Source organism: Geospiza fortis, unplaced genomic scaffold, assembly GCF_000277835.1.
Source record: "Geospiza fortis unplaced genomic scaffold, GeoFor_1.0 scaffold40, whole genome shotgun sequence".
NCBI classification, from domain to species: domain Eukaryota; kingdom Metazoa; phylum Chordata; class Aves; order Passeriformes; family Thraupidae; genus Geospiza; species Geospiza fortis.
This window is the reverse complement of record NW_005054297.1, coordinates 17,977,890-18,005,643: the sequence shown is the minus strand read 5'-3', so window position 1 is coordinate 18,005,643 and position 27,754 is coordinate 17,977,890. Positions and strand designations below refer to the sequence as shown.

At 40.7% G+C, this 27,754-nt stretch overlaps 2 protein-coding genes across 3 annotated transcripts in view; both read left to right on the top strand.

Annotated features, from left to right (window-relative positions):
- FAM149A (family with sequence similarity 149 member A) overlaps positions 1–5,868 on the top strand; it is a 15,413-nt gene extending 9,545 nt beyond the window's left edge. Inside the window, exons 9-13 of the mRNA XM_031064029.1 lie at positions 1–207; positions 520–634; positions 1,310–1,438; positions 1,797–1,875; positions 2,703–5,868. The exon at positions 1–207 is cut by the window's left edge and continues 8 nt beyond it. Coding sequence (XP_030919889.1) covers positions 1–207; positions 520–634; positions 1,310–1,438; positions 1,797–1,875; positions 2,703–2,776 — 604 coding nt within the window. The 3' untranslated portion in view covers positions 2,777–5,868. The remainder of the gene's footprint in view (positions 208–519; positions 635–1,309; positions 1,439–1,796; positions 1,876–2,702) is intronic.
- Positions 5,869–9,129: 3,261 nt separating this feature from the next.
- Positions 9,130–24,651, top strand: LOC102033190 (cytochrome P450 4V2). Of its 2 annotated transcripts, none has more exons than XM_031066180.1 (11): positions 9,130–9,241; positions 13,437–13,549; positions 14,128–14,213; positions 15,725–15,915; positions 16,323–16,392; positions 17,404–17,530; positions 19,293–19,484; positions 21,256–21,358; positions 21,697–21,831; positions 22,003–22,182; positions 23,800–24,651. In XM_031066180.1, exons 2-11 carry the CDS (start codon positions 13,520–13,522, stop codon positions 23,976–23,978), a joined length of 1,293 nt encoding a protein of 430 aa, XP_030922040.1. In that variant the 5' UTR covers positions 9,130–9,241; positions 13,437–13,519; the 3' UTR covers positions 23,979–24,651. The 2 variants fall into 2 exon arrangements, with proteins under 2 accessions (XP_030922040.1, XP_005415572.1); XM_005415515.2 differs by lacking the exon at positions 9,130–9,241 and adding an exon at positions 10,407–10,791.
- Positions 24,652–27,754: the final 3,103 nt, after the last annotated feature.

Sequence of the window (27,754 nt, the reverse complement as noted above, 5' to 3'; positions counted from 1 at the left end):
AGACAAACAGCATACCAGTACCTCCAGCACTCCAAATTCAGCACATGCTAGGTTGGGGAGAATTTCTGATAACAGTGTTCTCTCACCATCTCCGGCTCTGCTGGCATCTTCTAGGAAAGTACCAAGGTTACCTTCTCTCACCTCTGACCATCCCTGCTCGGAAGTTCCTAATATGCACAATGATGAAATCCGTAAAGGAAAAAAAAAGTGAGTTTTAAATTTTATTCTTTTCTCAGAACTTTACTGAAATTTCACCACTGAAGGATTTTGAAAACTACTTGAGAACTAACCCATGATTTATAATTAATTGTAGAATTCAGAGGGAAGAAGAAACAAGCAGAGCCATGATTGGTTTTGAGGAAAGGCATTTGTTCTACTTCTTAATTGCTGTATTAGGCACTGTTACTTTCTGTAGCTGAGCTTTATAAAGAAATGTACTACTTAATAATTTCATATTACTTCAATGAAGAAGTGTGTAATGTGAATGCTCCTAAAAGAGGAATCCTTAAAATTCTGTAGGGGTGGCAGCAGTTTATGCTCTGCTCGTGCGCCTGCGACCCGGAACAAGTTACCACCAATAAACTCCGAGACTGTTGAACAGCGTGTTTCAGTACCTCGAATGCAGCAGAGCCCTGTAAGTTGTGTTCGTTATTTAACCAGTGAAGAACTTCAAGCTATTTAGAAATAAATTATGCTATGTCACTTGTTGAAGTGAGTGAGTTTACAGCTTGTGTTGGTTTGTATTTAATACATAGTTTTAACGTGCTAATATGTGTTACATTGGAGTGCAATTGCAATGCAAGAGGAGGCAGTTCAAAACCTTAGGTCACAGACAGATCATAGTGGAAAGACTTGTCTGACAACAGAAAAATCTGGTTAAAAAAAAAAGATAAAAAGAACCAACCAACAAGATGACAAGATAGTAACCTTGCTTTTCTATGCATCTGGATTTAAATAGCTCTTTTCATTGTTTTATTCACTAATGTTAGGTTGTAGGAATTAGAATACTATGCTGACTGAAGTGGAAAAGGCTAATAACTGAAAAAAGCCAGATCTTATATTGGCTAGTTTTGTTGAGGCAGTAATAAATCACCAGAATGAAAGTAAATTAGCATGTTGATATATTGATATGCCAACATAGAAACAGTCTTGCATCTGTTTAAAAAACAGGCAACACTTAAATTTGTGCTTTTGGTTATTGAAAACATGTTTTTCTTACCTTCTTGTAAACTTTTGTATGTCAACAGAAAAAAATATTTTAACTTACTCAATTGCTGCATTCTCTTAATGCTCTTCTTAATTTTCTCAGCACCAAGAACGATATACTCATAGCAGAGTGTCAAGTGCAGTAGCTGGCAGGGCAGAGCAACAGCCACTCAGAGAAAGAACTGTTACTGTTGATCAATTTTCAAGACCCAACACAACTCATACATTCAGGGTATGTTATAGTGTAAGGGGAGACATGGAAAAAGGGAGGAGGTTTTCTTTCATGCCTGCTGTTGGTTTACAGAAGGTCTCATTTCTGAGCCTCCTGACTTCTGATGTACAGGGATTCCTGCTATCTGTAGAGAGGATGATGCTAAAAGTCTTGGGGCGGGTGTGGTACTGTTGTATGAAGAATTTTTTTTCAGGTTTTGAGGGGGTGTGTGTGCTAGAAGTGTGCAGTTTTAGTGCTGTGTTGAGCTTTGCACTTTGGTAGGATCCAGTCTGCTGGACTAGATCGTAAAACCATAATCAATCTCTTTCTGTAGATAAGTGTATCTCACTAGCTAAGAGTATGTCTTTCCTTTTTACAGAGAGACACACCTCAGAAGTCACTGACTCCTGTGGATTTTGCTAATCACAGAAGGACTGGTCAAGGATTTTTGATTACAGGTAGGCAAAGGAGAATGACTTGAAAGGTAAAAGGCCAACAAAACTTATTAACCCATCATACTGTCAAAAAGTCTAGTGTCTAGGAAGAGCCATCTCAGCATAAAAGAACAACAGGTTTTCTTGGCAGGATCTTTTGAGTTTGGTTTTGAAGTTTCTTCTCACTTGTTCTGAGGTAGTCCTAACTCTTATGGGTAGGAATCCTGTGAATCTTCTTTTTCTTGTTATGACATGAAAGGGAAAGGGAAGAGGAAAAAGATTCAGTCTCATAATCTCATCTTTTTTTTTTTTTTAGCATTTTGACATATTTACAACAATAGCAAGAGTATGTGGTGTACTGGCAAGATACTTTTGCAGCTCCTAGAGTAGTACCACACTTGCATGCTTGTGAACTGCTAATGACAAATTTTATTTTAGGTCTGAAATTAATATACTTCTTTTCTGTAGAAAAAGTAGATTTGAAAATGTGCATTTTAAATAAAAATATAAAGCTCTCATAAAAAACAAATTAGTATTGATTTGCATCTCTGTCTTGAATTTACAGCCCCAAAAAAAGAGAGCAACCTTCAGTAGCTCTTTGTTTTATTTTTACAATAAAGCTGACTAGCTAGGTTCCTGGTGTTCTTAAAAGTTCTTAAAAGTAATCTTTACTTGTTTGGAAGTTCCTTGAGTTTAAATAATTATATCATTGACAAAATTATGTAACAGGTGATGTAAGAATAAGGGCAGGTTAGCAAATATTGATCTGAGCACATTGGTGGAGGTAATTCATATATAATCCTGGAAACTTGCAGAAACTACAACAATTAGCAATATTTTATATTTTTCAGGCTCACAGAATTACTCCAGATCCTTTCAGAGAAATCCTCCAAACTCAAAGAAGAGATTTCAAATTGCTTCGTAACCTGTTTTAGGAAGAAACGAAACCCTCTGCCCTGATTGAAAGACTGAACACTAAATTTGCCACTTAGTATCTTGTGTAACAAAGAAGGTGCGCATATGCTGGTGTCTGCTGAACCTTGCAGTCCTCAGGATGCCAGCACTGCCTTCTTTTAAAATTATTTGACCAGAGCTTAGATTAACAATTATAGCAAAAGGAAATAAATGGTTGAGGTGTCTACTCTGCAGTATAAGAGACTGTGGCTGCACTTTCTTCTCAGGCATTCCTCCTTTTTATGCCTTTCCTAGTGAATTGTTTTTCTACCTATCAAATAAGATACATTTAGAATACAAGGTAGTGTTCCCACTTTTTTGTTTCCTTAAAGACGTTCTAGTCTATCTAAATATTAGTCATATATAAAATTTATACTTTTAAACAGAAGTTTGGAGTACTTCCTCTTTAACTGCTGTTTTAACATTTCTCCATTTTTCAGTCTGTCTGCTTATTATTATATTATTATATTTTATCTCTTGCAAATATTATCTGTACTAACCTTTTTTTCTTCCTTTAATTCTTTCAAAATCTCATTTATTGCTGTTCTGATCACCAGTAACTGCAGGAACTGTTTACAGCAAGTACAAACTTGTTTACAGCAAGTAATGTTTTTCCTGCCAAGCCAAGTATTTATAGATGCTGAGCAATTGAACCACATGCTTGCAAATCTGTAAGACCATTCCCACTTTTTGCGATTTCTTGCACAAATGAAGAGAAGAACAGAACAATAAGCTTCTGGGGCTTAAAAAGACAGATTTGCTAATTACTAGAGCAGCAATGGATTGCTCTCAGGTGGCAAGAGAGAGGAAGAGGGATGTTTACTATCTACCAGAAGTATTTTAACACTTATCCCTTTTGGTCAATGTTTGGGCACCTGACAATCACTCGTCATCTTACATCCTGTTAATCATGTAGACTCATTCCAGGTTGGAAGGGACCTCAAGGATCATGTGGTCCAGTCTTTGCTGGTGAAAGCACAGTCTGGATGAGTCACCATCACCCTGTCCTGCCAAATCTTAAGTCTCCAATGCTTAAGTCTCCACCACTTGCCACATAATGGAGAGATTATTCCAAAGGCTGATTATTCTCGTTGTGAAAAGTTTTCTCTTGTGTCCAGTTGGAATCTTCCCAAGCGTAACTTGCACATATCACTCCTCACTTTTCCATAAGACTCCTTATGAAAAGGGAATGTCCATCTTAGTAGACACCCTTTAAATACAGGAACATGGTAATAAGGTGTGCCTAAGCTTATTTTCTCCCAGCTGGAGGAGTCCAGTTTTCTCAGCCTTTCCTCATGTGACAGGCTACCCAGTAATTGGGTCAACTTTGTTGCCCTTTACTGCACCTTCTCCACCCTGTCCACATCTTTCTTGTATAGCAGGGACCAAAACTGAACACAATATTCAGATGTGGCCTGATCAGAACTGAGTAGAATGGCATAGTTACTTTATCTCTCCTGGCGTTGATGGAGCCAAGTCTTGTATTGGCTTTCTTTGCTACAGCAACAAACTGTTTGCTCACACTGAACTGCTTGTCCACCAGCACCTCCAGGTCCCTTTCCGTAGAGCTGTTCCTTAGCCAGATAGATCCCCAGCCTGTGCTGCTCTCCTGGATTGTTTTTCCATGTGCAGGACCTTATATTTGTCCTTACTGAACTTCATAAGGCTCTTGTTAGCCTAATTTTTCAGCCTGTCCAGGTATTCCTGCAGGCTGGCTCCTACTTCCAAAGTGTCCACTGCCTCGCTCTGTTGGTATCACTGACAAACTTCATCTGGGTACACTGGATCCCATAATCCAAACCACTGATGAAGATACTAAACAGCCTTGGGCCCAGTATTGTTCCTGGGGGACTCCACTTGTGGCAGTTGCCAGAGTGAGAGGGAACAATTTACCACCCCCCCCCAGGTGTGGCTGGGCAGCCAGTTTCCAACCCACTGCATGGATCACAGATCCACACCATCACATACACATTTCTGTGGGAGGAGGCCATGGGAAACCATATCAAAAGCCTTGGAGATATCCGGGTAGACAACGTTCACTGCAGGCTCCACATCAGCCAAGCAGGTTCATTTGTTGTAAGAGGCAGTCAGGTTTGTCAAGCAAAATTTGTGCTTGGTCAATCTGTGCTGGCTTTTCCTAATCATGGGCTCCATTTGACTTGTAACAGCACCCAGGAAAATTTTTTCCATAGGTTTCCCTGGGAGTGAAGTAATACAGATGGGCCTATAGTTTTCTGGGTCCTCTCTGAAGTCCTTGTAGACAGGAGTGACATTAGCCTTCTTTTAGTCTTCTTGGATGTCCCCCAAATACCACAACTCAAAAATTATGGAGAGTGGTCTCACAGCTATATTGGCCAACTTTCCTTGGTTGGATGCTGTCAGAGCACATCGATGTGTAGAGGTCAAGCTCCTTTAATAGTTCACACACCAACCCTTCCTTCACAGATACTGGGTCTGTGTTTGCATCAGCCAGGATTTTTTCTCAAGGCCTGGAGCTGATGGAAGGACAAGGGTGAAGAAAGTGCTGAGTACCTCTGCCTTTCAGCCTTGTTGGTGACTAATTAATCTCTCCTGAGGAAAGAAAATACTTTCCTTCTGTTTCCTCTTGTTTACATACCTGTCCTGGTTTCACCTGGCATAGAATTTATTTTCATCCTTGTACCTGGCACAGTGCTGTGTTTTAAATTGAGAATAATGTTGATTACACCCTAATGTTTTAGTTCCTGCTAAGTTGTGTTTGCCCAACAGCAAAGACTTTTCAGTGCTCCATGCTCTGCCAGTGACAGGCTCCACAAGAAGCTGTGAGAGGGCATGGTTAGGACAGCGGACCACAACTGATCAAAGGGATATTCCGTACCACAGAAGGCCCTGCTCAGTACATGAACTGGGGTGGGGGGTGGCTGGAAGGGACCTGTTGCTGCTTGGGGCTGGACTGAGGTCAGTGGGTGGTAAGGAATTGTTTTGTGTAATTGCTTGTGTTTCTTAGGTTTTGTTCCTCTCTCTGCTTTTCCTGTTTTCATTTCACTTTATTGTAATTCAATCATTAAAATTTTCTTTTCTCAAGCCATGGGTTTTATTTTTTTCTTGATACTCTACTCTGTTCCACTGGGGTGGAGTGTATGCATGGTACTTCGTCATGGTCTAAGCCATAATAGTACTTGAAGAACTCTTGTAGTTTTTGACATCTCACAAAAATCCATTTGAGCTGAGGTTTTGCTTTTCTAACTTCATCTCTGCACACCCTTGCCATGGCCTTATGCTTACTTGGATGTTGTCCTGAAACCCAGAAGAAGATTCACAGAGAACTGGACAAGGTGTTTGGTAAGTTTTTCATTCCTCCTTTATCAAGATTGAAGAAATTGAGATAGGAATGCACCATGTGGCCATTCTAGGGTTTTAAGTAGCCAGAGGTGGCTGGAATGGGTGCTAGAATGTCTGCAGGAGAGAGTACTTAGAAAGTTTTCCAGGTAAAGGGTAGGGTTTTTCTCTTTTTTATTTTATGGTAAAGCAGTTATAGATAGCCACCTATTTGCTGTTTTGATCCTTCTTCCTTTCCCCTTTCTCCTAGGTGAAGGATAACATTATTGAATGGTGTAAATATTCCTGTTATAACTTGTGCCCTAACAAGATTTTCTCTGACCTGGAGGAGTTTAGTCCTGAGTGATTCTTCCCTGAACATTATAAGGAAAAGCACCTGTATAGTTTCCAAATATTTAATGTTGTTGACAGTTTTCATGCATCCATCACTTTGTAACTGACATTTCTGGTCTCACTAGGAGCTGATGTGAAGGACATTTCACCCCTATTTTCCCTTTCAGTCTTGTGATTGTTTCATGGTAAGCTTATCAGCTGAGTGTAGATGTCATGGTGTCAGTAGCAGGGCTGCTACTGGGGTGGCCTCTCTGAGAAAAGGCTAGAGAGGAGAACACAGTTCCTGCTGGCTCCACTCTGGATCCGCTGCAGGACACAGCTGAGCTAAGCAGCTAAGCCAGTGGCACTTCAGTGAAAAAGTATTTACAAGTGTACAAAAAAATGCTAAACAGACAGAGAAGTGTGGGGAGGGAAAAGAGAGGGAAACAGCAGCGCAAACAACAAGCTCTGAAGGAGGAGGAGGGAGTGTCCAGGCTCCAGAGCAGAGATTCCTCAGCAGCATGTGGAGAAACTGTGCTGGAGTAGGAGAAAAGAGTGATGAGGGAGCAGCAAAGAGGAACTTTTGTCTTTGTTTTTAGCTTCCTCTATATCTGTTTTTAATTGCCTATAAATTAAATTGAATATCCAAATTTGGCTCTGTTTTGCCCATGATGGTAACCATTAAGCAATCTTTCAGTCTATTTTGGCTCATAAACTTTTGTGTCCTGTTGAGGGAGGGGAGTGAATGGGGTGTCTGACTGCTGGCCAAGGCTAACCCACCACAGCTTCTACGAGGATGTACAGCTATGACTGTGTTATGTGCACGCACATGAAATGTGGACAAAGAACTTCCTAGAGCAAATACTGATACCAAATCTTCCATGCTGCAAGAACACAGGTAGCAGATTTGCAGTGCTGTGCTTCTGTGTCCCACAAGTTCTTCCTGTCTTTAAATTCCCCTGTTTATTCATTCTTCATGACTTCAGCTCACTTCATGTAGTGTGTTGTATGCTGCTAAATGCTTTCTTTAAACTTGCTGGAGTTTAGCAAGGAGGAGGCCCTGTACAATCTAGCCAAATCACAGAAAAGTGGGTAGAGTCTTCACTTGTGGCCTTGGAGGAGTTGTGATCATCCAGCTTGGGAGTGTGCACTTTCCTAGAAAAATTGATGAATAAACACAAGTGTGATGCTCCGGTAGCTACTTAGTGTTAATTGTCTATTAGTTATGCAAACATAACTAAAACCTTATCAGAATTTTGGTGAAGCAGTAGTCTGTGTTCTGGGGCATGAGTGGTGGTCTCTGCTATTGTAAGTCACATTTTTATCCTGGTAGGGAAGATTATGATTTCTTAGCAGGCAGGCTTTTGTATTCTGTTGGGGATAATTCATTAATGCAAAATGTCTTGTAGTGAAGGAACTAAACAGTTGCTGCTGTACAGTGAACACCAGGTTGTAGAAACCAGGCAAGGTATGCTTGATGGAGGTGGCATCAAACCAGTCGTTGTCTCTGAAAAACAGCTCTTGGAGGCCTAGATTTTGGGTATGAAGCTTTAGTACCCTTGTTTGGGCATGAAATTTAGTATCAGGCCCTAAAATTCCTCTCTGAGGACTGGTGAGATCTCTGAGCTCTCCACCGGTCCAGCTGATGACATATTTTGAAATGGAGACATACTGTGTTATGTTTTCTTTATCTAGGTGATGGCTATTGATGTCTACAAATAGCCTCTTTATTTTAGAGTAGCTTTCTGCACAAGGGTTAATCATGTTGCAATGGTGTGTGTTTAGAAAAAGAGAAGCTCTTGTTAAGAAAGCCTTTCTTAAGAAAAAAACCAGTTTTTCAGAATGGGTTGTGTACTTTTCTGTCCAGCTTGGCTGCTGAACTATTCAGCTTGGCTGCTGAGCTCAGCTATGTTCTGCAGTGGATCCAGAGTGGAGCCGGCAGGAACCGCCCCCCCCCCCATCCCTGTTGTCTCAGATCTGCTTTAGACTTGCTTTACTTCTTTTTGTTTTGTTTTGTTTTGTTTTGTTTTGTTTTGTTTTGTTTTCTTGCTGCTAATGATGATTTTATTAGTTTTTCTTATTGAAGAATCCAGGCTTTATTCTAGGGACCAGCAGAAGCCTGTGTTATGATTGTGTTTCATGGCTGACACAGCTGCTTAACAGGTGCTTGTCTTTTGCCAGCACAGGTAGATAGGCTTCCACTTAGGCAAGAGGGTGAAGAAGAGCAGGTTTGCACTGTTACAAGCATTTGTAAAAATAAAGATTCACTAACCAGTGGAGTGCTCACAGAAATCCAGCACTGAACAATAGCTCTCAGGGTAAAAAAGAAATGCTGGTAGAAAACTCATTTCCTACAGAACATCCTCCAAGTTTTGTTATGATTCCAAGTCTTGGTGACATAATTAGGCCTCAAAGATGCTAGACCTCTCATTTCTTGTTTCTTGGGTATATATCTTTTGTGTCTCATTCCAGTGTTTCTGCTGCCTTTTATTAACATCATCACCGTTGCCAGCTGCTGGCAGGACGCTACAATGTTTGCATTGCAGTGTTCCCTACTGCTTTCCCAATGCCTTTCCACCTTCTCCTTGCTGTTTCACAGGGTTTTTTTTTGGTTTTTAGTGTTTGGGTTTTTTTTGTTTTTCCTGTAGAAGGAGTAATCAGCAGTCAGAAGTACAGATTTGTGACTCAGGAGCACAAATAGCCACTTCCTCTAATTATTGGTGCAATTAAGGCAACAAGCTGCAAGACTTTTTGTAAATATGAGAGTATAATTATTCAGCTGATCTCCATGTTAAAAATACAAAAGGTGAGTCTCTTTGTCTCTGTGTACTTGCTTCCTTCCTAGGTTGTCACCTGAACAAAAGATGGGACTGATGATTGTCTAACTTGCTTATATGTTTGCAAGACTGGGTATATATCTGCTGCTTTCTGTCACAAGCCATTGCAAATAACAGCAAGAATTGGAAAGTTCATTTCTAGCTGTTTACTGTGCAGAAAGATATAACAGTCAGCATTTATGATAAAGTTTCTGCTGGGAGATTGCAAGAACAAAGTGCCAAAATTTACACCCCTCTGATGCCAAGGGTCACAGGAACTTACTTAACTTCTGATTTTCTGAGCTTTCTGTTTGTGCTTTTTTTATCTTAGTTGTTTTGTTTATGCTATTTGTTGATTTGCTAAAAATGCTTTTGCAGTCAGTGCTGTCTTTTTTGGTACAAAGCAAAGAAGATAAATGTGATTATGTCCATAGGCACACATCATTTGTGCTTTATTTGGGGGGTGAAGTTTTGTGAATTAGCTGTGAACCGTGCTGCCTCTACCAAAAATTCTGTTTGACCAAAAAGTTTCTGAGCACCCACTTTGAGAAACAGATGCTGAGTAGCCCTGCAGCAGTGAGAAGAGACCCTGTATCCTCCTGAGGCAGGAGGGGCAGCAGTGTATATGGTGGGTTTAGTACTGTGAGTACCCAGGCACTTTGCAAGTTGGGGCACAGGTGCTGGTGCTGCCCGTTGTTTTACTGGCACCCTTTAGCCTGTGCCTGAGCATTCAACGAGATCAGTAAAGGCCATTTGAGCTGAGAAGCATCAGTGTGCTTTGCAGTGCTGCTTTTGATCAGGGGTCTTTGTGGGCTTTGGATTTTGTAACCCTTTGAAGCAATCAAACCAGCTGAAAAAAGGGTATTCTCCATCTGGCCATTCAGTTATCGTGTTGGACAGCACTGGAGCAGTTCTCTAGGGCAAAATGGTGTTGAGCACCTGAGAACAGATTGAGAAAGATGATATTGAGAAAAATCATCTATCCCAAATCAGCAAAAAGGTGTTTTATCTCTTGATGGTGCTTTGTTTTTTCCTTGTGAGGTATTGCATGGCCTGCAAAGAAGGTTCTCACTCATCACTTGGCTAGAACCAAATGAGGACAGTGACTGTTCCCTCTGGCTTGCCTGCCACCAGGAAATGATAGAAAGCAGCCTCTCCATGACAGTGTTTTTCAACTCTGTTTGTTTTCCTGGGAAGAAGCTACGCCCATGGCCTGTGTGGCAGCTCCGCCTCCTGCTCTTCTGGCCGACTTTTCTGCAGTGCCGAGTACAGGCATCGCCAGTTTTGCAACAGGGATCAAGGCTCAGAGCAGGAGGCTGAGAGGTGATGATGGATGTTGTGGAAGGACTCTCAGGGAGACCCCAGCTGCTGCCATGGGGAGCTGGGATCATTGCTCTGCTTGTGACAATAGTGACTGTGTGCTCCCTGCCCTCCCTGATGGAATACTGTAGGCAATGGTGGATGCTGAAGTCCATCCCGGGTGTCAGCCCCTGCTATCCTGTGCTGGGAAATGCCCTGCTCTTGGAGCGGAAAGGAGAAGGTAATGCCAGCTCACAATGTAGCCCAGCTGTGAGGTCCCTGCACTGCCTGGGGTTTGCTGGAGGAGCCAGTGATGGTGAGGTGCTTTTGTGGCTGAGCTGTGGAAGGACAGTGGGGTATCAGAGGATGTGCTGTTGCTTTTAAGTCTCTCTGGGCAGTCTGCAGAGGGGAACAGTGTGAGGAGTGGGCAGTGAAGAGGAAAGGAGAGGAACTGCATAAACGTGGCATTATTATTGGTCTCAAAGATTAACTGGAGGTTAACTCTGACAGCAGCTGCTGCTGGGCTCAGACCATTAAGTTGTTGGTAGGGCGGAGCATGAACACTGTGGAATGTGTTTGAGTGAGAGGGCGGTGTGCTGTGGGCTCTTGCAGGAAATGCTGCTTCACAAAGTTGAACTCCATGTTCTCATGACTTTTTTGGCTGTGATCCAAACAAAGCTTGAAACAATTACTTTCCCCCAAGCAAGCATGTGCAAGGGACTTCAGCATGTCAAGTTGTTTTTATCTGGGCTCACTTCCTGAATCATCTGTGACTTAGATTTATGTGTTGAGTGTGAAAGAATTTGCTGAGCATTTATGGTACATCGCACAAAAGCAAATCCTTTTGTTTCTGAACTGGATAATGGGACCTTCTTTTTGCCAGGTGCATGAGAGAGCACTAATGTGGTAGATGTTTCCTTTCCATTTGGTACTCATATTTTAACAGGAACACTTCTTTAGGAGTTTGTGGTATGAAAGTGTTGAATCTGCTGCCACACTCCTCTGTGTATATTTGTGATGCCTGTGTATGCCAGTTCTGCTCTGTGCACGTGTTGCTGGCTGTGCTGCTGTGTATGCTGCCAGGAGAGAGACTAATGGGTCATGGGAGCATGGTGAAATCAAGTGAGAGTACAGCACTGGAACACAAATTGCCCAGTGCTGGCCCATGCTAAGACAAGGTGCCTCTGTTCACAAGGCACACTGTCATATCTTTCCTCTGGATCCGGTCCCATATCTAAGGACAAATATGAGACATCTGTGGTGGATGTGAGGGCAGGCAGATTTCCACAAAGTTGACTTTGGGGAAGCAGTAGGAGGATGATAGGATGTTTATATGAGCTGGACTGAGAGATTACTTTTTTTTTCTTATCCTCTTTTCTAAAAAAAAATCTTTAAAAGTCCAAAGCAAACTGGAACATTGCTTCTGTCTCCAGAAAGCAATTTGATGTGAACTCTGATGTTCTGTGTAGTCCCTAATCTCATTTGTTAGCAGAAATCACATAGCTCCCGTGTTTTAGTTAAGGAATCACATAGCTCCCATGTCCAGCCTTCTTTGTTTTGGTTTATTTAAAAATGGGTGAAGTTTGTGGTTTATAATCTTTTTCATTAAAAATATAACAAAAAAAAAAACTTTTAAAAAGGGTAACATTCTATAACAGGAATGAAAATAACATTTCATATGATGAGGATTTTTTAAATTGGTGTTGCTAGACAGTTGCTGGAACATGTGCTATTTTAATCACAGCAAAGTTTGGAAAAATATTTTAAAAATAGTAAAATAATCTGACACTGAATTGTATTGAATGAGGTGTCATTAGAACTTTTTGTAAGTCTAGGGAAAGCTGTATTTGGACATCTATTAGGAAACTATCTTTTTATTTTTCTTTTTTTTTTTCTTTGATTTGGGGACCTTTGAATTTTCAACTCTGCAGAGGCTTGTAAAGGTATCATTTGTTTAAGCTTGTTTCTGAAAGGGCAAAGAAGTGTTTAATCCTTAAACATCCTGAGAGTGGACCCCACTCTAATATTGTGGAATGAACCTGATTGTGCTCTATGATGAGATAGTGTCAAAGACCTTCTTGAATTAAATCAAACACCGTTGACTCTTCTTACTCTGCCAACATATTCAGCTATCTCCCATGCTTTCTGTATAGCAGAATTGACAAGATATGGACTGGATAATTGCAAAAGAATGTGGGGGGAGTATTTGCTGATTTGCTGAGCTCACTGGTGTGAAGTCCAACTGGCAGCTGGACAGCAGTGATATCCCTCAGGTTGATCTGTGGCATAAATGGTGCTCTTCTGTGCCTGAAGAGATTAGGATACCTGAATTGTAAAGTCCACAGGTGTAAAATATGCTGCTAGGTCACAGCAGCAGGTTAAAACTACAAGAAAATAGTTGCAGGGCTCATGGTGCTAGAGTTCATTACATAAGCCTTGCTTATTTTGTAAATCCCCCTTTGTGACGGGGGTCACAAGGGTTTTTGGGTGAAGGAAGAGATGAGATGGTTGACTCCATTATCAGAAGGCTTGATTTATTATTTTATGATATATACATCTATTTAAACTATACTAAAAAGAAAAAGCAGGAGAGCTTTTCAGAAGCTGCTGCTAAGCTAAGAATAGAAAAGTAAAAGAATGAAAACAAAGGAGCTCTCTCCGACTCTGTCTGAGAGAATTCAGTCCTGGATTGGCCACTAGCTAAAAACATCCAAGATGGGCCAATCCAGATGGACCTGTTGCATTCCACAGCAGCAGATAACCTATTGTTTATGTCTTGTTGCTGAACTTCTCAGCTCCAGCAGGAAAATCCTAAGAGAGGATTTTTCATAAAAGAAATGTCTGTGACACCCCTTGTTGAAGCTCTACTCTGATTTTCTTTTCCAGATTTTTTTAAACAGATAGAGTTTTATAGTGAACAGTTCAGAAGTTGGCCACTGTTCAAACTTTGGATAGGACCAGTGCCTGTCATGTTTTTGAATCACCCTGACTGTGTGGAGGTGAGTGTGATGGTCTCCTGTCTATTCTACTGGGATGCAGAGCAGTGCCCAACATGTTACTTTCTATTACCTCAATGTAATTTTTTGTTAAAAGGGGCTTGGACTGATTTGCTTTGGGATAGTCCTCTGAGTTAGTGGTAAACAAAGGCCTAAAGTAAAGGATTATAAAAAGGCATAGTCAGAGGGCATTGGGGGGAATACTGAAGATGACCTGCAAATGAAAGCATCAAAGAAGCATCTCCTTTAGCTTGGTTTTCACATATGTGAAAGCTTCTGCTCCCAAGATCAGAACAAACAAGCAGATAGCAGGGAATATGGGACCACTGAAATAAGGATAGAACATTATGAAATTCAGGTTGCAATGCTTGTGTCTCTTTGACAGACTTCTGCATGAAAACTTAGTGGGTCTGTTTTGATGCCATGAAAGGTAGTCATAAGTTTTTCTGCCAACAGTGATTGTCCTTGATCTACTAAGACAGTGTTGTTTCTCTGTTGGAGTGTTTATTGAAGAAATAGTGAAGAAATCTCTCTCCATTTAACAAGTAATATTTTTTCCTCACTGTTCATTTTTCTGACAGGTTATTCTGAACAATTCAAAACATATAGAAAAATCATACCTATACAAATTCCTGCATCCATGGCTGGGCACTGGACTTCTGACAAGGTATAATGTAAACTCAAGTGAAGGTGCACTGCTGCCTTTTTGAAATTTTCAGGGTATATGATAAGAAGAGGTCTTGGTGGCAGGAATACTGTATGTATTTCTGAACGAAGAGATTGTATGCATTGCTTATCTCAGTTTATCTCAGCTGGTCATATTGCAGACCAGTAGGACAGGCCTGAGGTTGGCGATACTTTGGGGTAGGATCGGAGAGTATGTGCACCCTTTCCTTTATTTCATTCACGAAGTAGAGGATCGGGAGAAATGAGCCTGGGTAGGAGCATAAATCAGGAGTGGAGAAAGGGAGGAGCAGTGGTATAAGGGTTTGGTGTCCTCCAGTCTTGGAAGGGCAAAGGAAGGATTGGTCTGGATGATGCAGATATTCAATAGTCAGAGCAAGGTAAGTATAGAGTGTCTTTGGTACCTTTGAGCGTCTTCTGGGTTTTTGAAAAGAGGTCCAGGTCCCAGTGTTAGTGGTTAACTTTGTTGCTTGTTTGGAGCCCTCAGAGGTGGAATCCTCTTGCTTTATTATGGGACCATGGTATTGTAAAAGCCAGCTGTGATCGTGTGGTGTGGGAAGCACAAGTTCATGGGAGAGGAGAAGGCATGCATTTTATCCTGAGTTTTGTTCATGTAAGAAGGCAGTAATTAATCAGTAGCAGAGTGCAGAGATGAAGTCCATGAGCATCAGGCATGGTGTATCTTCACTGTTCTTCTTTACTGGTTATTTTGTCTTCCATAGATGTAGAGAGGTATTTTGACTTTGTTGTGCTTGCAAAAACATAATGGAGGAGAATGTTCCAGTCTCTGCTGATTATGGGCAGCAGTGGCAGACAGCAAGCCAATATGCTGGCCTGTGGAGTGCCCTAATAGCAAGTTAACAGGGGCAGTGGTGTGATAGTTTTACCCTGTAAGCTGAAGTGCCAGCTGGGCCATGTTATTTAGAAAAAGTGAACATGGATCCCCAGGAAGCTGGTGACACTCACTGTGGCTCCATGCTTGTCACTGGCATGTGGGAAGTGATTGCCTGTCTCCATGGAAGTAGACTGTAGCCATGCCTTGAGGCAGTCATTTTCATGATGCCTCTAGGCCCTGGTTCTCTGCAGGCCTCATTTCATGGTCAGTGGATGGAGGCAAGCACAATCACTGATTCAGAGAGAGGGTCGGTGGTTGAGGCCTTGATGCTGAATAGCTGGTTTGGCCTCCGGCTGGCTTTTGCTTGGTCCCTCTGGGCCTGTGCACTGACTAACAAGAATGTACTGTCTGGAGGCTTTTTGGCATCTCCACTGGTTGAGATCAGCTGGAGAAATGGTGGCTTCTGCTTCCAAGAGATCTGGAGCAAGAAATATTTCCATTTGCTCCTTCTGTGGGGTGCTATGAACAGCTTGAAGAGACATCTACAGTGTGTCCATCTCTTCCAGGCTGCAATATTCACTGGGTGCTTTCTGTAATGGTGAGGATATTATTTTTGGCTTGGAGTTCTTTAGCCTTCCTTCTCCCCATTAATTTTATAGCACTGGAGACAAGTGGCGGTCACGGAGGAAGATGATAACTCCCACATTCCACTTTGCAATCTTGAGTGACTTTCTAGAAGTCATGAATGAACAAGGAAATATTTTGGTGAAGAAACTTCAGAAGCATGTTGACAAGGAGCCATTTGATGTCTTTATGGACATCACTCTATGTGCCCTTGATATTATTTGTGGTAAGTCTTGTAAGTCTTGTTCAGTTATTGTGGTAGAATTGTGAAGGATGCAGAAGATCATGAGTTTAGCTGTGCCAGTTTGTGTAAGATGATTGAAGAGTAATGTCCCTGCATATTTTCTAAATACATTTCCATCCTTCCCAACCTTTTCCCCAGGATTTACTACTTGCAACTAAGCAGCTGAGTTTTGGGACTGGCAGGACAGGTAGCAGTTTGAAGTGAGGTTTTCTTGAGGAGCAGGATTCCTGAGCATGGAAATACAAAGAAAGCTCATTCCCTGCAAAGGGATATGCATATTCACTTGTCAAAGGGATGGTGGTGATAGTCAGAAGCTGGGAGTAGTAGTAACTCACTGTGTATACTGCATTTCACTTTGTACTTGTGAAATGTTGATGTTTTCCTCCTAGAAACAGCAATGGGCAGGAATGTGGGTGCCCAGAAGAATAAGGATTCTGACTATGTTTCTGCTACCTACAGGTAAATGCACATTTTTCTTAGTTATTTTTTAGTTGAGCTGGAATTAATGCTGCTGGTGTCAGGAAGGAAGGCCAGGGAGTCAGAAGGAAGAATGTAAAGCATTGGAACAGACTAATAACCCTGAGTCACTAAATACCCTGGAGGTGTTTGATAAGACATGTTCCTGTGGCCCTTAGGGTCGTGGTGTAGCAATGGACTGGGTTAACAGTAGGCTAACAGCTGGACTGGATCTACAAGGTTTTTTCCAACCTAAATGAATCTGTGATTCTATGATCTCACTCTTAACTTTTGATGGAGCTTGTTGAGACAGGTATGATGAAAAACAGGGGAAGATCTGAAGGATTTGATTATCATCGGTTCCTTGGCCTTTTCCAAACTGTAGTACAAGTGTGCTTGAAGTCAGTAATAATTACTCTGCAGCTAAAGCATGTGCAAGGGCTGAATAGCAATGACAATCAGCCCTTCCAAATGTACTCCACTTGTGTTTGAGCATACTTAAGTCTCATATTTTTCATTTTAAGCACATTTTAAGTCCTTTATTGTGCAGTCTGGTGTCTGGACGTTCAAGTAGGAATGCACTGCTCTCAGAAACTGTTTGAGCTCTTGGGGCAGATATTTTGGGAGCCTGTCATTAATAGTCTTTACAACACTGTCAATGCTTTGCTGAAGTGGGGTGTGATGGGATTGGATGACTTAATAGGACTGTTTCAAGAGGGTTCAGACTAAATATTATGCTGTCCTTCTCAGAGATCAATACTTAAATAAAACATGATGATGCTGGGATAAGTAACAGAAATTTTGAGATGGTGTAAAATCAAGACACAAATGTGAATGGCTTTCCTTTCAAATAATGGGTTTAAACCTACACAATATGTTAAGTTCTACTTCATTAGGGTACATAGAAGTTGTTTTTTGTTTTTTTTGGTTTTTTTTTTGGTTTGTTCTCGAAATATGCTATAATTTGGTGTTTTTGTCGAGTAATGTTACATGATATAATTGTTTTGTCCCTAGGATGAGTGATTTAATCCAAAGGCGACAGATGAGCCCTTGGCTTTGGCCTGACTTTTTGTATGTATTGTTCAAAGAAGGAAGAGAGCACAAGAGGAAGCTCAACATCCTTCACAATTTTACAGATACGGTATAGAGTGTTTGAAAGAAAATATTATTTATAATATTTATAATGATAATTTTCATTGTTGGATTAAAGTTTTGCACTCAGATCTTCCAAATAGGGATGATATTCAGCCTCCTTGATATGCTGTCACTCTATTGTGATGCTGAGAAATTCCCTGAAAAGAAGACAAGAGCTAACTTCCCTTTTAGGATCTCTGCTGAATTTAAACAAGAAAGTAGACTACTCCAAGGGAGTGCCAGAACTTGCAGGTCCTTGACAACTGAAACAAACAACAGAAATTCATTGAACTCTTGTTCTGCCTGAAAAGCTCCACATCTGGATGATATCCAACAGCTCACTTCCAAGTTTGGAGCAGTAAACATAGGTATCTGCATGGTAGTGCCACTGGTTTCAACCGTCAGAAACTGAAGCCTGTGTTCATTTTCCCCTATTCAGAACAGAACTGCTGAGAGGAGCAAACACACGCAGGTCCTCACATCAGCAGTAAGGCACTCTGATACAGAAATCATTAGGCATGCATTACTCACTTGGCATAAAATAAAGCGTTCTCTCGCCTTGTTAGACTGTGGAAGTAACAGCCCTTTCTCTCACCAAATAATTCCTATCTTATTCTTACCAAAGTTTGCCCTCCCAAATCTATTATTAGGATGTTATCATAGAGGCTGCTTTCCCTATGCATGTACCCTATGATGTCATTGTATCAATGTCTTTGACGAAGGAAATAATCTTTCATCTTTGGCCACATTGTGTTGTTTTTTCTTGCTTCCTTTCATTGGAAATTGCAGCAGTGAGTCATGGGAGAGGCTGTTAACACTTGCACTCTTCTCATGCTGGGCTAGTGCACTGAAGAATATAAGCAACCAAATCATAGAAGATGACAAAGGACCATAAATAATAATTGCACCAGTGTAGGTGCTGAGAGCAAGCACTGAGGTGAAGGATGAGTCAATGTCACACATGTGCATGTTAAGTGAGGAAAACAATGTGTGTGCATGAAACTGTACTTTTGTTCTTCCATTTAGTGATTCCTCCAAACAGAAATGCATACTCTACATCCTTTTAAATTATTTTGTTGTTTTTAAGAGCAATGCCAGTTTTATGAAGGGTTCTGTTTTGACTTTGCAACAACAATGGCAACAATAAGAAATTTATGTCTGTTACTGGGTCTGTACTTTGGCCTAAAAAAGGGAAATTCAGCCATTGCTCTCATACTTGGGAAAATTTGGGAAGCTTTAGTGTAGTGGGTTCTGCAATATTGTGTGTAGCCTTGACACATGGTTCTGGGATCCCCTGGCTTCTCTTCAGTTTCCTGAGTTTTTTGGAGGTTGGAAGTGAGATCTTTCCTTAGTTCTCAGATGGGATAGAGAAGATCTGATTGGTGATTAATGTGATCACACTGTGGTGATTTTTTTGATATGCTGTTGCCGTTGTTGGCATTCGTTATTGGTGTGTTCCAGATACTCTGGCTATGTTTACACTTCTTGATGGCCCCCAAGTTGTTTATGTAGCTTGGCTGTCTATTTTCTTGATTGCACAAAGGCTGTTCAAGGTTTATTCTTTTGCTTAGGGCAAGAAAGGTTGGTCATAATTCTGTACTAATAAAAAGTCAGTTACATTTCATGACCTAATGCTGACAGCTCTGCTAACTAGCTTGTGTAGAGTGCTACAGATGGATGTTGTTTTGATAAGTTAGGACAAAACTGTATGAGGCAGACAGTGCGCTTGTGCTGAATTCATCATATCTATGTAATGGTTCTAATCTCAGGTCATTGTAGAAAAAGCTGAAGAACTTAAAAACACCCAGCAAAATAAACATGATAATGATGGTAACTCTGAAGAAAGTGGTTCCAAAAAGAGAAAAGCATTCCTGGACATGCTGCTGAATGCAACAGATGATGAAGGGAAAAAGTTGAGCTACAGGGACATTCGTGAGGAAGTGGATACTTTCATGTTTGAGGTAACCAAGGAATTCATTGCTTTATTGTTCTTTTGTTGTTGTTGTTGTTATTTTGGAAGGTTTTATTTGCTAGGGTTTTTTGTTTGTTTTTTTCCTCCAAACCCAAGATTCAGAATTTTCAAGTGGTGACTCTTAGTTCAGGATGTTGCTTTTAGCATGATGTTATTTAAGCCCTGGAAGCCTAAGAGAAAATCTCAGTGTTTCTATTCTACAGAGGTAAGATAGAAGCCTTGGTATGCCCTGGAAAAACTTTGGAAAATGCACATGTGGTAGACCCTGCCTGTGTGAGCAGGGTCTACTCATGAAAGCAGGAGAGAAATGAAAGCTTAAAGGCTGACATGGACCATGGGCTCTTGCCTTTTGTTGCAAGATTCATTAACACTGAAGAGAGCTCTAAATAGTTTCACTGTTTTGACTTGCATTTTGTCATGTCTCCTCACATTTTTTTCCCTTGCTACATTGCCTGCAGTCTTCTGGTTCTGTTGTCCACTGTGCATCAGTGCTTCATCTTGTAGAAACTCGTCCTAGAATGGCTTGGGTTGGAAGGGACCTTAAAGATCATCTAGTTACAACCCTCCTGCCATGGGCAGGGATGTCATCAACTGGATTGAGTTGCCAGGCCCCCATCCCACCTGTCCCTGGACACCTTGAGAGACAGGACATTCAAAACTTCTCTAGCCAACACATTCTTCACTAATCTCTGAGTAAAAAATTTCTTCCTAACATCTAATCTAAATTTTTTCTCTTTTAGTTGAAAATTATTCTCTCTTTTCCTATAAGTGCCTGCTCATGTAAAATGTCACACTCCCTCTTTTTTTTTTGTAAGTCCTCTCTAAGTACTGAAGGGCCACAATCAGATCTTCCCAGAGCTTCTGTTCTCCAGGCTGAACAACCCCAACTCTCTCAGCCTGTTGTCATAGGAGATGTGTCCCATCCCTCTGATTATCTTCAAGGCCCTTCTTCTTGTCTGATTACCTAAGGGAGGATCTGAAGAAGATTTTCGCGAGTTTTCCACACTTCCATTAGATGGATCTGAATTCTCTCAGAAGAGCTTAATTCATAGAATCATATTAATACTGTTGTAACCTGGAGAAACTGTCTTCTCATCTTGCCATTTCTGTACTACAGCAGCATCCTGAACTTCACCACAAGTGTGCTTTTTTAGTATCAAAATCTTTTTTTGGTCAACTTTTCCCTTTTCTGTTCCTCCCTTTTTTATGGCTTTTTTTTTTCCCTTCTTTGGTTCACGTTTTATCTCTCCTTTATTTTCCTTTCCTTCCCACAGTGCTGGGAACTATTAGTTGATTCCCTCCCCATAGAAAACCAAATATTTTCTTCTATGGCTTCCGTATTGTGTCTCATAAAACCATTTTTAGATACTTTTGAAAAGGTTACAAGTTGTCTCCATTGTATCTCTCCTGTGACAGTCACTGGCCCCCATAGATGTTGACTGGACAGTAACCGAAAAGATGAATATACATCTGATTCATTGTGTAGATACTGATAGTTCATGCAGCTCCTGAGAATCAGAAAAGAGGGATTTTTCTTGGGTTATTTCAAAATTTTCCCCTTTTGTCAGAACAATCATGGATCACCTTTTATCTTGATAGTTAGTGAGTTGAATCATTCACTCTTGATTCATGTTTTTATCATGGTGATGGGACTAATAAGTCTCACTTTTCATATGAACTGCACACCTAAGTATTTACAAAGCCCACTGGTACATGGGAATAAAGTTGAAATGAATGTCTTTGTAAATCTGGACCTGTAGGGCCATGATACAACAGCAGCTGCTATGAATTGGGTCTTGTACTTGCTTGGACATAATCCGGAAGTTCAGAAGAAAGTTCACAGGGAGCTGGATGAGGTGTTTGGTAAGTCTCCATTCCCCCTTCATTGGGGTTTTGCTGCATTTGTGAGTGGAAATCTGTTAAAAGCCTAGAAGTAGAAGGGGATTTAAGAGCATGCCTTGTGGCCCTTCTGGAGCTTTCAGCAGTTAGAGGTGCTTGGGATGGGTGTGGGAAGGTCTCTTGGGGTGTACAACCAAACTTATGTCTTTGGGGCAAGATATGCATGTTTAATATATTTGTAACACCTTCTTGTATGTAGTCTTGGTGCATGATGAGAGTTTCTGGGGAGATCCAGGATGAGTTTGTTTAGCCAAAGATGGGGAGTTTTGTTCTTGATCATCCCTCTATTTATCTTTGGGCAGACAATACTGAACGTTCTGTTACAATGGAGGATTTGAAGAATCTTCGATACCTTGAATGTGTTGTGAAAGAAGCTCTTCGTCTCTACCCTTCAGTTCCCATGTTTGCCCGTACCTTGAGAGAGGATTGCTGCATTAGTAAGTGGTGTTCTGTCTTTGTCGCTTTCTCTTGTGTTAGCATTTCTGCAGTGGAGATGTTTCCCAAGAAAAGGACAGCATTGTTTTATTTTTTACTGTTCTGTTGTGTATAGGAAGTCACTTGTTTGTTTTTGTTTTGATTCTTTTTGTCCCCTTCTCTCCTATCTTTAGGGGGATATCAGATACCAAGAGGTGCAACTGTCCTCATTTTAACTTATGTCCTGCATAGAGACCCTGAGGTCTTCCCTGACCCGCAGGAGTTCAGGCCTGAGCGATTCTTCCCTGAAAATTCTAAGGGAAGGCACCCATACGCTTATGTGCCCTTCTCAGCTGGTCCCAGGAACTGCATTGGTATGTATCTGGAGAGTAAGCCCTTGTAAGGTTCTGCTTTTGAATGTGGTAACTGAGACAGCAATGAGTACTGTTTGTATAGTGTTCTTCCTCATTCCCCACCTCTGAATCTGGGCACTGCGTGTCCTGCAAGCCACACACTTCCATTAGATAGACCTGAATTCTCTCAGAAGAGCTTAATTCATAGACTTATATTAATACTGTTGAGCTGCCCCGTTTGTTTCTTCCGAGGCATTTCCTTTCTTCCTAGGGACAAGTGTCTATCCTGCTGATGTTTCTTCCTCACTGCTGTGCAGCCTGGCAGCATGTTATTGGGCTCCTGTGTTAGGACATGATTGCTTCCTAATTTCTGATTCTCAGTGTCAGCAATACAGAATGAGAGAAGACATGTCCCACGCCTGTTTTGCTCTGGAAACAGTTCATCTGTCTCTCTCAGGTTCTGAGCTGGATGTCCAAAGCATGCAATCTGCAACTGATGTATTCTTTCCCTTATTTCTGACACTGTAGTTGGTTTGGTGTTTTCTCTGTCATCCCAGAACTTGTCAGATGCCACTGAGGCACTTGGCATTTATCTGTGCTTCAAGCAGAGGCAGTGTTGTTTATATTGTAGAACATGTGGAAAGACTGTTCCATGCACTGATTTTAAGTGTAGATGGGGAACATCCAAAAGTTGTCATGCCATTACAATAATGGGAAATATTACTTCTTTTGGTTTTTTTGGTTTTGTTTATTTGGTTTCTATTCTTGGGGGATGCAATTGGTTTGGTTTTTTTTTGTCTCATTGGTAGTATGTTCCCTTTTCCATAAGAGCAGTAAACTAGGTCTTTCCTTGTTCCAAAGAGAAATCTAATATGTCTAGCTAATTCCTGAGTGTGTAGGAACATATGCAGGAGAGGTGGTTCATTAGTATAATTGCAAAAGTGCATTGTGTGTACATATGTACAGACTTCTGTGTATATAATCTGTATGTATAATACAGAGGGGAGAACGTAAGTTCTCAGCGCTGCATTTTGTGTCCCATCTCCATTTTTTAGTTTTTGTGAACTGCCTTGTGGCACTTGGTTTGGCTTCCCTCATGTTTCTCTGTTCTCATGTTTCTGCCTTCACCTGTCTTTGAATTGTAAATTGAACTTTGCGCTCTGTGCTACCAAATCATCTGTGTGTATGAGGCTCAATGATCACTGAAGGAAGGTCTGTCTGTCATTCCGTTGCAGTTGCATCTCTTTGCTCCTCTCCACATATATGGAACCATGAGATTTTTGTCTCCCCACAGTCCCTGTGCTGCATCTTCTGCTCTGGTCTGCTATCCATCCCTCCTGCCCAGTCCTTTCAAGAGATGTGACAAGGCTGTGTTTTGTAGTAGTTCCATATGAAGGGTTGACTGTTTCCACGTTGCTGTTTGAGTTCTGTGTACTATGGGAAGGAGGACGGACTGTGGATTATCCCAAGAAGGCCAGAGTTTTCATGCAGAGAAAAGTGCTAGTGTTACTTGCATGCATGTGACCTTGATTTTGGCCTGAAGCTAGTTCTGTTCTTAAGTCCTGTAAGCATGCAAGTGCAGCAGCTGTTGATGCAACCTGACAATAACTATTTTTTTTCCTGCCCTGTAACTCATAGGTCAGCGCTTTGCACAAATGGAGGAGAAAACTCTTCTAGCCCTCATCCTGCGGCGCTTTTGGGTGGAATCGTGTCAAATGCCAGAAGAGCTTGGTTTATGTGGAGAATTGATTCTTCGTCCAAATAAAGGCATCTGGATTAAACTGAAGTCTAGGAGACCAAATACTGGATCAGAATAAAAGGAACTTCAAGAGTTTACTTCCAAAAGTTTTCAATCTATTTAGGCTGAGACGTATTTTAAAATCAAATATTTTGATGTCAGTCCAGCAATTTGTTAAAACTAGTTGCTATTGTTTTATTAAAAAGGATGCAGTAATAGCCCTAGTTGCTCTACTTTTATAGTGCTTGTGAACTTCATGTTAATCTTGAAATGCAAGCCTTTAATCCTTAAATTTTAGTGCCTTATCTGCTCAGATGAAACTATTCTATTGCCACAGTGCCATAAAAACTAAGCTATGGTAATAACAGCAGCAATGCCTGTGATGAAGTGATCAGCTTACATGCCATAGCATTTTCCAAGTAACTGGGAATTTTCAAGTGTTTGTAAGGTTTTCAGGTTTCTTTTTTTCTGAAAAATACAAGTGATAATCCTTCTTCTTTGCATAATTTTTTTTTGGTGGTGACTGCCTCTGTAAAGACCACACAAAAATCTGTGATCATTTCACTCCTTCTTGGTAAGCATTTAAAGTAGTTTGTAAGAAGGGAGTGCTCTGAATTATTTTTTAGCAAACTGTACCAAAAGCATTAACCATAGCAGGAACTAGACCGTATGTAAATTACACACAGGATTTCATAATGACAAAAGCAATGTATTATTAAAAACTTTGAGAATAAACTCCTACTATACCTGAATGAGGACTGAAATTGTGCCTGTTGAAATTGCATGCCTGTGTGCAGGTAAATTGCTGATGAATAATTGTTTCTTAGCATCAGTTCCTCTAGGGTGATCAATCAACTAGATTTTACCGTGCTGGTCAAAGCTGAAACAATGATCCGGTGTGCTCTTGCCTTCTAGTGCCCTGAAGGCAACATACAGAGATTTTGCTAATTGATGTTGAGGAGGAATTACAGTGATAGAATGAAGTGCCTGTCAAAGTTTCTGATTGTACCTTCATGACAGGTCAAAGTCTGCTGCAGGCCATACAGCTGGAGAACAGACTGTCCATGATTTCTGCAAGCTCTGAAGAAAAAGCTGGTGCTAAACCAAGCTGATGTCCTCTACCTGGTCTGGCTTTACTGGTGCCCTATACCTGGGGGCTTCTTTTGACTGGTGTGTGTTGCTCCAGCACAATACCTGGCACCATACAAAGAGGGGTGCCCACCAATAACCACACTCGTGCCTTTGGTTGTTCTTGCCTCTTGATGCTGAGGGCTATTGGTTTGTTGTTGCCTTTAGGTTGTTCTTGGGCTGTGGGCAGCCTGCAGAGGGGGACTGGATGAGAAGCTGGAGGTCAGAGCTGATAAAACTAATATGGACTGGTCCAGAAATGATTAATGTGTTACAAAGTAGGAAAGGAGTAATCTCTTCTTACTCATTTTGTTGACATTTACATATTTTTTCTCTTATCTGTTTCTGTTTCCTTTCTACAACGCTTAGTCACTTAATACCTGGGATACCGCTGTACCTTGCAGAATATCATAATAGTGACAAAATAATTTATATTTGTTCCAAATAAATTAGAGGTTTCCTTGAACCTGCCAAACTCTATGTATTCTGATAGGCCTAGTTTTTACCATTTTCTGAGGAACTACTAAAAAGAAAGTGTGTAACAATTAGTTTAAAAAATGAAATCACAGATCTTGACAAATAGTCTACAATCACTATATTTATTTTACCATTAAGACAAAAGAGCCTTTAACAATAGTAATACTTGCATTCTTCAGCCTTCTTTTTCAAAGATAGGTCTCATTGCTGTATAATAACAAAAATTCAGTTTCCAGGGCTGAATCTAAAGATTGTCTTCTCTATAATGAGATACCTTTTGAGACCACCTCCATATGTTAATGCATATAACGCACATGACACAAGTTTTCCAAAGAAACTTGAAATTAAGGAATTATTTCATGGTTTTATGTACTTGGCAGTGTGAATTTTCAAGGTAAATAAGATTAGCATCCAGAATATATTTTCTCAAGAAATTTGGCATGTAGTTGAAACCTGGAGAGGTACCTCATGTCTTAAGCTATGTGCTTAAGTTAAGGACTTTCAAGACAAATGAAAACGAATATTACTTCCTTTCCTTCTGTGGGATGTTTTTTTGTGGAAAATATTTGTAAGATAGACCAAATTATGACCAATATTTTTTCTTGCACTCTGCTTTTTTCTTGTACCATGCTCTTCTCATAAAATGTGTGTGTATCTCCTATAATTTCTTTATACTCTTCAAAATGGACAGGAAAATAATTGAGACAAAAACTGGATAAAACTATAAAAAGAAACTCATTATGAAAAGTGTGTGGGCTCAAATGCTGGCACCAGGATGCCAATGTGAAAAATCCCTATTTAGTGTTGCAAAAAGTGTCTTTGCCAAGATAAGGACTGATGTAATCCTATAATCTTTGTGTTCTGAGCTGTTCTGAAAGGGCCGTGAAAATTGGTTCTGAAGCAATCTGATGCTGCTAAGGAAATAAATATTGAGGAAAACAGTATTGAACATACAGCCAACTTTGTGTCTGCTGGATAGATGTTAAATACCTTGCATTGTCTAATGTGTTTTTATTAAATTAAATCATGTGGTGGGTAGCTGCTGGTAGTGGTCAGCAGCAATCCTCTGGATGTGGGGGTTTGTTTGTTAGTTTCGTGTGGGGTTTTTTGTTTGATTTGGGGTTTTATTGGGGGGGGGGGTGTTCCTGTAGGATTGTGGCATGCAGCATGGCATGGTAGCAGGTTTCCTCATAAAATAATAGGACAATAAAATATTGTGTAATAAAAGCTGCGTGTGCATGGTAGCTGTTTGTGATCTTCTTCCAGAGCTGTAAGTATCTGCTGTGGTATAAAGGTAGCAGCTGATCTCTAAACCAAAAGATTAGACTGTCTATAAAGATCCCTTTTGTGTGGTGTCAGCAAGGACATGACTTTCTACTGGGATGACAGAAATGGAATGTGTGAATGTTTCTGGATCATGGTTTACAGCTGTTACAAAGAACACTGACAACAGACAAGGTGTGACCTCCCTCTGTTGGAAGGTTCTGCTTGAGAGCACCTGCAGGTGCCCTGAGGCACTAGAATTTCCCAGCCACCTTTACACAAACTGCTTTTTGGTCTCTGAAAGCTGCATGCTTTGGACATGTGCAAGAGGTGGATTAGTGGTGCATACTAGATATCCACCTGCCTTCCTGAATTTAATCCTCATGCTGTAAAAGACAAAAACCTGATATATAAATGTTAGTATGCCGCCACAAACAAATAATTGTGCCATGTTTGATCTCATGTGTCATCTTCTTTTCCAGCAGCTAAAAGAGTCAGAGAATCCTACTCCAATTTTCTTCCTAAAGGAGTATTTGTGCCACACCCTGACAAAACTCCCAGTATAGAAGCACCGCAGTTTATAGTCAGGTCATATTTAGAAGATTACCTTCATGGTCTGCATTGATTAAAAGATTAAAAACTAAATTATCTCACTTTCTAAACCAAAAAACTGCATCTGAGCTTCTTCTGAAAATGGGAGTCTCTTAGTTATACTCTGCTGAGTATAACTCTATCTTTCATTCAACAAATGGACTTCTCTATTTGATGCCTGGAGTATAACTTGTGGAGATCTTAAGTGTTCATTGAAATTGCAAAATATTTTGATCAAAGAAAGGCAAAGGTTATCAGTTAGCAAAAGACTCAGCATTTGTTGTATGCCCAAGTGACCTCATTCCAGGCTAGTAATTGACATACAACATAAACTTGCCCAAGAATTACTGGTTGGTGGTTTACAGGCCTTGATCAAGATTCTAGGGCCCTTCAGTG

What these genes read in the sequence shown, in the direction of transcription:
- LOC102033190 (XM_005415515.2), top strand. Translation starts at nt 10,578, where the DNA reads ATGATGGATGTTGTGGAAGGACTCTCAGGGAGACCCCAGCTGCTGCCA. An exon ending in TGGATACTTTCATGTTTGAG is followed by an intron (nt 19,485 to 21,255) that starts GTAACCAAGGAA and finishes CTGGACCTGTAG; the next exon opens with GGCCATGATACAACAGCAGC. An exon ending in TGGTCCCAGGAACTGCATTG is followed by an intron (nt 22,183 to 23,799) that starts GTATGTATCTGG and finishes TGTAACTCATAG; the next exon opens with GTCAGCGCTTTGCACAAATG.